Source organism: Hyaena hyaena, unplaced genomic scaffold (genome assembly GCF_003009895.1).
Source record: "Hyaena hyaena isolate Hyena2069 unplaced genomic scaffold, ASM300989v1 scaffold_1528, whole genome shotgun sequence".
Lineage (NCBI taxonomy): Eukaryota > Metazoa > Chordata > Mammalia > Carnivora > Hyaenidae > Hyaena > Hyaena hyaena.
Window position 1 is genome coordinate 169,824 of NW_024082175.1, and position 8,606 is coordinate 178,429.

Consider the following 8,606-nt stretch of genomic DNA (forward strand, 5'->3'; position numbering starts at 1 on the left):
CAGGCCACGAAGGGGCTCTCAGGGGGCGGGGGGGGCAGGGCAAACTTTCTAACAGGCTACAGGGCAGGCGCGGAGGGCAGGGATCAGAGCCCGAGGTGTCCCCGGGGCCACCGTGCATGCGCCCGCCCCCGCCCGGCATGCACACACAGCACCAGGAGAACCAGAAAGCAACGTCAAGCAGGACCCCAAGGCAGGACCAGGGGGGCAGGCAGGCAGGCGCGGGGGTGGGAGCGTGTGCCATAAAAGTAAACAACACAGGAGAAAACAAACAAAACAAAACAAAAACGTGCAGTTAGCAAGAGCAGTGGCAACGCGGGCGGCCCCAGCAGTGGGCGAAAGGGGGGCCCGCTTCCCCGGCTCTGGGAGCCTCCCCTGCCCCCCATGCACGTCGGGCCTCTTGGAGCTGGGGCGGGGTGGGGGGGCTCACCCGGGGGCTGCTCAGCGGGCTGGTGGAGAGGCCCGAAGAGGCGCCGCTGATGGACCTGGACCTGCAGACATGGGTGGGGTGGGTCAGCTGGGAAGGGCCTCGGCTCGCCACGTCTGTCCCCCAGGCGGACCCTTCAGGAGGACGGGAGCCCCGGCCAAGAGCCTCAAGGGGGCCCTGGCCTGCACACGCCTGGCCACACCCAGGGCTGTCCTGCGATGCCCACTCTGGGGTCCCTGCCAGAGCCCAGTGGAGAGGCTGGCTGCCTGCCCCGGGGCTCCTCCTCTCCTCTAGTGGGAGCCGCCCCATGGCCAAGACCCAGGCCCAGGATGGCACAGGGGAGCCCTCGGCAAGGGTCTGTCGGGGGCTCAGGTGGACAGAGGGACCAGGGGAGACGGGTGCCTCCAGTGAGCTGAAACCAGCCCCGTGCCAGGTCCACTCTCCAGGCCCTGGCGCCGTGAGCCCGGCCAGAACCCCCAAGGCTGAACTGTCCCAGGCCCTGAGTCCTGTGCTTTGCTGAGCGCCTCCCATCCTACCATGTGGGCCACCAGCTGGGCACCAGCCCAGCCCTTCCATGCCCACAGCCCACCTGCCTGGCCCAGAGCCACCCGCAGCACGCCAGCCCATAGCCGTCTCCTCCTGGCACGCAAGAGCCTGGGCAAGGCAAGGCTGGGGCAAGTGTTGGCTGAGACCACGAGCCCAATCCACCGCTGGCCCCACGCGGCCCACAGACCAGGCCCGGCAGGAACCAGGCACCCAGAGGCCTTACTCCACCACACCACACAGCCTCAAGGGAGGGCACACCATGCCCGCACAGCCCTGGGCACTGGTACCTGCCCCCTTTCGAAGAAGGAAATGGGGGGGGGCATGTGGTGCCGAGGCAGCCACAGGAGAGAAAAGGAAACGAGTGAAGGCCCGCACCCACCGGCCAGTGTGGCCCTAAGAGGGCTCTCGCCCGCCTGCCCACCCACACCTTGGCCCAGCCCTTTGGCCTCAGGGAGGAGCTGAGCCGCTCAGACCAGGGCCCCGGCACCTGTGGGCTGGGACCCCATGGCAGTGACCCCCCAACTCCCCCACCTGACACAGCCACGGAGCCAGGGGGTGGCGCTGACCTTGCTTCTGGCCCCCCAGCCCAGCCCGCCCATGGCCAGGACGGTGCCCAGAGCCAAGACTGGGTCCAAAGCTTTCGGATGCTGGGAAAGGAGTGGGGGCCGTCGGCCCCAGCTGGTGCCCACCCCAGCAGCTGCTGGCCAGTAGGGCAGCAGCCGCGAGCGAGGGCCAGCGCCCAGGGCCTGCCTGCCGCTGAGCCAGCCGTGCGCTTATCACTTGGCACAAGGAAACCAGAGAAGAAGCAGGGGAAGGGACCGGGGCGGGGGCTGCCTCCACACCCTCCTGTCTACGCGGGCAGCCCTGGAAACCGGGCGGCACAGAGAACAGCCAGGGCCGGGCGACAGGTAGGCAGCAAGAGGCCAGCGGTGAGCAGGCAGGGACACGGGCAGGCGTGGGGGGCAGGGGGAGGCTAACGGGTGAGGCCCAACCACCGCTGCCACAGGCAGCAAGCCCTGCAAGGGCGGGGGCCGGGGGCGCTCCAGAACACCAGGCCCCGTGCAGAGACCCCTGAGCCCCTTGTGCCTCCTGCCCCCTCCTGGGGAGCCCACGGCTGCCTTGGGCTGCTGCTTCCACTCTGGCCCCTGTGGGCAGCAGGGTGACCCCACAACCCGGGGCCAGCACGGAACCGGGGAGGGAGGTGAACCAGGGCTGTGCAGAAGGGGCCTCACAGCCTGCAAACACTCGGCGGGGGTCCCAGGGCAGGGAGAGCGCACTGGGTCTCCCAGCCCTTCTCAGGCCGGCCGGCGGCCTTGCCCCAGCAGCCCGCACCTCCTTGGGGCCTCAGCCCCGTCTGGCCGAGGCCAGTCCCCAGCTCGCTGGAGGGTTCCCTCGCCAGAGCTGAGAGGGTCGGATGCGCCTCGGGCCCAGCCCTGCCACCAGGCCCACCTTCGTCTTCGGGGCTGGGGGGCGGGGGATGGGTGGGCAGGGTGTATACCTGTCTTCTTTGCTGAATTGGGGGTGGGCTTCAGCGATATCCAGGCTTTTACTGAACATTGCTTTACTACAGCAGGAACAAAGCGAGAAAACAGAGTTACTGACGCAGCCCCAGCAGGCGGCCTGGGGGCCCGGACCACCACACAGCTCCACACAGGCCGGGCACGTGGGCGCCAGGGGAGGCCAGGCTGCAGGGTGCCAGGGCTACAGCGCACCCCACCCTGGGGACCCGCCGGGCAGGGTGGCCCGGCCAGGCTTTGGAGGATGCCCAGCACCCACCACCAGCCCTAGGGCCCCTCCAGCCTCAGCCGGTGGCCTTCTGCTGCCCAGTGCCAAGTGGCCGAGCCAGAAGAAGCAGCAGAGCCTGGAGCAGCAGCGGCAAGTCGGGAGGTGCCGGGAGGAAGGGGCTTTTCCAACGACCACCGGGATGGTTCACAGCTGACCCCGTCCGAGCACCTCCCGCCCCGAGGCAGCCATGCCTGGAAGGCAGAAACAGGACCTGGCGCCTGTTCTAGATGGGTGAGGAGGGAGGGACGTGGGGCGGCTGGACGGGGTGGGCCCCATGTCAGCACTCAGCCTGCCCTGGGCGGGTCGAACAGGAGGCTGGGGGCCAGGCTCAGGAAAGGTGGGCTGGTGCGTGGCGGCCTCTCACCCTGGGGGCTTGCTGGGGAGAGGGGTGCCCACAACAAGCAGGACGCGAGGCACAGTCAGGGCGGGAGCTCAGCCAGCAGAGACCCTTCTCGCCGCCACCCTTGCCAGCCTCCCGGTGCCGGAGCCCATGGGCAGCGGGCCATGGTTGTCCGGAGCCAGCCTGTTCCCCTGGGGACGGCCTGGGGCCACCGAGGGAGCTGCGCCCGCTTTAATCCTGACAGTGATCCTGTTTCCTGGCAAACTCCGTGGGGGGCCTGGCTGGCCCCGGCATCAGGCCCCCAGCTGAGCAGGGGTAGCCGGAGAGCTGGGGCCTCCCACGTGGTCTCCACGGCCCAGAGCCATGGCTAAAGCCCCTGCCTGGGCAGGGACACTGGGCCTTACCCCAAAAAGACCCCACCCAGTGCTAGGGTGAGGATGAGCCGAGGGCTGCCCCCAGCCAGCCAGCGTCAGCAGAGGCTCTGCAGGCCCAGGACACCCTTCCTTCCTCCAGGGGGTGCTGCTGGCTCAGCCTGCACCTGCTAACCACCCGCCCTCCCCCACCCCCACCACAGAATTCCATGCCCTTGATCCCAACACTACCACAGGTGACCCAAGCATGGGGCAGCATCAAGTGTGGACAGGCCTCCTAGCTGGCTCTGAGCATGGCTTGATCCCTGTGTAGCCAAGTCCAGTCCACTCCAGCCCAACCCCTGACCCGCCCAGTCCAACACAGGCCAACAGAGCAAAGCCCTACCCAGCTCAGCCCAGCCCAGCTCAATCCAGTCCAACCTAGGCCATCCCAACCCAGTCTAATCCAGCTGAGTCTACCCCAGTCCAGCTCAGTTCAGCTCAGCCCAGTCCAGCCCAGCTCAGTCCAGGCAAGTCCAGCTCACCCCAGCTCAGTCCAGTCCAGCCCAGCATAGTCCAGCCCAGCCCAGGCCCAGTCTAGTCCAGCTCAGCCCAGCTCAGCCCAGTCCAGCCTAGCTCAGTCCAGTTCAGTCTACTCCAGTCCAGTCCAACTCAGTGCAGCCCAGCCCAGTCCCAGTCCAGACCAGTTCAGTCCATCATAGTCCAGTCCAATCCAGTCTAGCCCAGTTCAGTCCAGTCCAGCCTAGTCCAACCTATCCCAGTCTAGTCTAGCCCAGGTCAGTCCAGCCCAACCTAACCCAGTACACTTTACCTCAGCTCAGCCCAGTCCAGCCCAGTCCAGCCCAGTCCAGCCCAGTCTAGCTCATCCCAGCTCAGTCCACCTTAGCCCAGTCCAGTCCAGTCCAGCACAGCCCAGCCCAGTCCAGTCCAGCACAGCCTAGCCTAGTCCAGTCCAGCCCAGCTCAGCCCAGACAAGTCCAGCACAGTCTAGTTGAGTCTAGTCCAGCCCAGCCCAGTCCAGTCCAGTCCAGCACAGCCTAGTCCAGTCCAGCCCAGTCCAGTCCAGTCCAGCCCAGCCCAGCCCAGTCCAGTCCAGCACAGCCTAGTCCAGCCCAGCCCAGCCCAGTCCAGTCCAGCACAGCCTAGTCCAGCCCAGCCCAGCCCAGTCCAGTCCAGCACAGCCTAGTCCAGCCCAGCCCAGCCCAGTCCAGTCCAGCACAGCACAGCCTAGTCCAGCCCAGTCCAGCCCAGCCCAGCCCAGCCCAGTCCAGTCCAGTCTAGCACAGTACAGCCAAGTCCAGTCCAGTCCAGCACAGCCCAGCTCAGCCCAGACAAGTCCAGCACAGTCTAGTTGAGTCTAGTCCAGCACAGCCCAGCCCAGCCCAGTCCAGCCCAAGCAGCCCCACCGAGCCCCTGGCACAGCGTGGTCCAGCCCCACCCAGTGGCCTTGGCCCAGCCCCAGGACTGGGGGACAGAGATGAGCCACGCCCAGCTCAGCCCGAGAGGAGTGCCAATGCCGACCAGGCCAGGCCACCAGGAGGCGGAGTGCTGGGTCCTCCCGGAAGGCACGCACCTCTGGCCATGCTGGGCCATCTCGATGGCCCGCCGCGCGGGCACCGGGGAGCCGCCGTCGGTCACGCTGAGCACCTCCATGGACTTGCGTTCCGGCCGCCGCTTGCCGTGCCGGTTCAGCATTGGGGAGTCCACGCGCTTCCGAGGTGGGTCTGTGTGCAGACAGGGGTCAGGGCCAGGCAGCCCGCCGGGACTGGAGGGGGGCAGCATGGGGCCAGGCCACCCCGGGACCTTATACCTATTTCATTTCGGGGGGGCAGGTCCTCGTCCTCATGGCTCGGGTACCTTTCTTTCCGGTCCAGGAGAAGGAAATAAATCATTTTCTCCTGGTTCTCCCTGCAGTGGGCGAGAGGCGCAGAAAAGGGTCGGCAAGTCCGTTCCCGGGGCGCAGGGGGGAGGGGCGGGGAGGGCTCGCCCCCGGCCGCCCGTGCCCCAGGCCGGGCCGCAGTGGGGCCCCCGCCAACGTACTCTTCGGACAGCAGGTCCTGCAGCAGCTTGTTGCGGTCCCGGAAGCAGCCCAGCGAGTGCATGCTGTCCAGCACGTCGGGGTCGATGTCCTCCAGGCTGGGCAGGGAGCGGATCTGCACCTTGCGGGGGATGGGCTGCTCTGGCTCTGGCTCGTTCTTGCCCCCTCTGTGGATGACAGGCGCCGAGGGGTCACTCACCCCCACCTCCGCAGCCTGGGGCTTCTCCGCCCCCACCCTGAGGTGCTGGGAGGGCGGGGCCCACCCCTTCCTGGGGCCCTGAGTCTCGCCGCTCTCCCTGCACCCGGCGGCCCCTGCACACCTCCTGCGTCCTGCCTGTGCCCAGCGCAGGCTGGCCCGGGGGCCTTGAGAGCCAGAAGCGGCCGAGGCTGAGGGCCGGCCTGCGCTGGGCTGGGTTGCCCCCCGCCTTCCCTCGCAGGCCCTCCAGGCCACGGTGACAGGTGACAGGCAAAGCAGGTGATGTGGGAGGAGAAGCTACTTACATATACCATATGTGTTTCTGAATGTGCTCTAGCTACAAGGAAAGAGAAACAGGGAGTTAGTACAGGAGGGAGGGAGGAGCCCACGTTAGGAGGCCGGAGGGGCGGGAGCACGGGCAGGGAGGAGGGTGCGCAGGGAGCACCACCGCAGTGTGCAGAGAGCAGCACGAGAGGGGCGGGGAGGGACGCGGGGGGGGGCGATGTGGGGGGAGGGTGGGGGGGCACGGAGAAGGGCTGCACCCCTGACCTAGTACCCCTGACCCTGCGTAGCCCAAGTGGAAGAGGAGATGCTGGCCCAGAGAAAGAAGGAGGGCGGGCAGGGCTGCGGGCTGCGGGCAGGGCTGGGGGCAGAGGGGGTGAGCAGGGAAGCAGAGCGGCCTCCCAGGCCTGGCGGCTCCAGGCTGAGGCCAGGGGAGCAGCGCAGGGGAAGCGGCCAGGGCGGCCCTCCCGTGCGCAGGGCGGGGCTGGGTGCAGGCGTGAGCAGGAGGGCTTGGGGGCCGGCCCTGCCCCCCCCACTCCACCCGGACAGCTCGGCTGGGGCGGGCGGCAGAGGGCGGCCCCCGTGTCCCGGAGAGGACCGCGGCTGCCCTTCTCTGGGGACCTGCCGTCCCGGCACTCGCTGAGCGCCAGGGACGCTGAGACGGCGGCTGGGGGCTTCTTTCAGAGGTGCCCCCCCCCCCGGGTCCCTGGCTGTCGTGGGAGGCGGCGGTGAGGAACTACTCACACTGACCAGGCCCTGGACAGCCCGGGAGACAGGGGCCTGGAGCAGGCGGCGCTCACCTGCCAGGCGCACCGGCACCCCCGAAATGTGTTCACACCTGTGCTCATGCACCCGGATGCGTGCACGGTTCCTACCCTTGTGCTCCCTCACACACATGCACACTTACACACACCGTGCACACCCAGGGCCTCCAATACCACACTCAGGCATGGGCCGGTCCTTCCCTGGGAGGAGGCTCCGGAGATGGGAGCCGGCCCTAACAGGGTGGCCCCAGGCAGGGACCCTGCAGGCTCTGGGGGTGGGAGGGGCCCCTCCGCGACGCCAGGGACCCACCGTGAGGCGCCGGGCCGCGTCCACCTCGATCATGCCACGCAGCAGGCTCTGGCAGTCGGGCGGGATGAAGTGCGGCATGTGGAAAACGCCCCGCTTCACCTTCTCCAGCAGCTGCCTCAGGTTGTCATCATCAAAGGGCAGAGCCCCCTGCAGGCAGGGACCGGGGTCACCTCAGGGGTATGGCGCGGACGGGGCAGCACCCTGGGGTGGGGGGGGCCGGGCGGGGGGCTCACCACCAGCAGGGCGAACAGGATCACACCGCAGCTCCACACGTCCGCCTTCCGGCCATCATACTTCTCCCCCTGTGGGCCAAGCGGGGTTGGTGAGGTGAGCGCCCTGGGCTTTGCCCGGACACAGGGTAGGGGAGGGAGCCAGCCAGGGCCTGGGGGTCCGCACAGCAGACATGGGGAAGGCCCTTGGACCGGCAGGGACTAGGGTTGGGGCGTGGGGGGCATCGGCTACTCACCCGGATCACCTCGGGGCAGGCATAGTGGGGGGACCTGGAGGCAAAAGCAGCAGTCAGGTCCAAGGGCCAGGCCCTGCTGTCCGCCCCCTGCCCCCGCCTAGACCCCCGGGCTGCCCCCAGGACCGCAGCCGCGGAGACACCCTGGGGCATGCTTGCCGACAACAGCGGCCCCGCTGTGGGGCCCTTGGGCCCAGCAGGAAGCTCCAGGCCTTTGATGCCAACCCCCTCACAACCCAATCCCCACTGTGTGCTTCTAGGGGAGACAGAGGCCCTGGGGCGTGGGCTCCGCTGTGCTCAAAGCCATCTGCCTGGTGTCCTGGTCCAAGGAGAGCAAAGCCAGGAGGACCTGGGGCGCCGCCGAATGGACTCAGCAGGCAGATGCAGCCGCTGGGACGGGCCAGCTTTCCAGGTCAGCAGGCAGGGCCCCTTCACTGCGCGGCACTTGGGAGCAAAATCAGGGAGCGAAGCCAGAGGTCCTGGGGCTCGGGCAGCGGAGACCCCTGGCGGTGTGTCTGGGGCGCGGCCGGGGGACAGCGCCGCTCACCCGCAGCTGGTCTCCAGCAGGCTGTCGCCAACCTGCAGCGACGCCATGCCGAAGTCCGCGATCCGGATGTTGTTCTTCTCGTCCAGCAGCAGGTTCTCTGGCTTCAGATCCCTGTGGCTGGGAAGGAAGGCGGGAATGAGGCTGACCCACCCGCTAGCTGCCTCCCCTCCCCAGAGGCCCACCCGCACAGCACGGGGCCAATGGTAGCTCAGCCTGGTGATGTCACAGAGAGCCAATCAGAAGTTGCCTGCCTGGGGGCTGGGATGGAGAAACGGGGACCCGCAGGGTCACACCAGGTGCTCCCACCCACCCTGGGCAGGCTCCGCCTTACTCTCTAGGGTCTCCCCACGGTAAGTGCTCTGGGCTGAGGCCATCCTGAGCCCCTTTCAATCAGGGTAACCTGGCCCCAGGAGCCCTAAAAAGGCTGAGGAAGGGGCCCCAGAGCCTTGGGTGGACACCTGGCAGAAGCTTCCTGATGCTCCTGAAAGGGGTCAATAGAGGATGTGCTGTCTGCCCTAGGGGCACGGGGGGGGGGGGGGG

General features: G+C 68.0%; 1 protein-coding gene across 12 annotated transcripts in view; it reads right to left on the reverse strand.

The window, feature by feature from the left end:
* BRSK2 (BR serine/threonine kinase 2) overlaps positions 1-8,606 on the reverse strand; it is a 60,416-nt gene that overhangs the window by 10,335 nt on the left and 41,475 nt on the right. For 7 of the 12 annotated variants that reach the window (XR_005526908.1, XR_005526909.1, XM_039224118.1 and 4 more), the window contains 10 exons: positions 8,067-8,183; positions 7,523-7,556; positions 7,290-7,358; positions 7,057-7,203; positions 6,006-6,037; positions 5,507-5,671; positions 5,277-5,374; positions 5,040-5,190; positions 2,469-2,534; positions 428-488 (listed from right to left, as the gene is read on the reverse strand). Coding sequence is in view for 9 of the 12 variants with exons in the window: in XM_039224118.1 (XP_039080049.1) it covers positions 428-488; positions 2,469-2,534; positions 5,040-5,190; positions 5,277-5,374; positions 5,507-5,671; positions 6,006-6,037; positions 7,057-7,203; positions 7,290-7,358; positions 7,523-7,556; positions 8,067-8,183 (940 nt within the window). In the remaining 3 variants the exon portion in view is untranslated. The remainder of the gene's footprint in view (positions 1-427; positions 489-2,468; positions 2,535-5,039; positions 5,191-5,276; positions 5,375-5,506; positions 5,672-6,005; positions 6,038-7,056; positions 7,204-7,289; positions 7,359-7,522; positions 7,557-8,066; positions 8,184-8,606) is intronic. The other 5 variants (XR_005526910.1, XM_039224120.1, XM_039224119.1 and 2 more) reach the window with 1 other exon arrangement.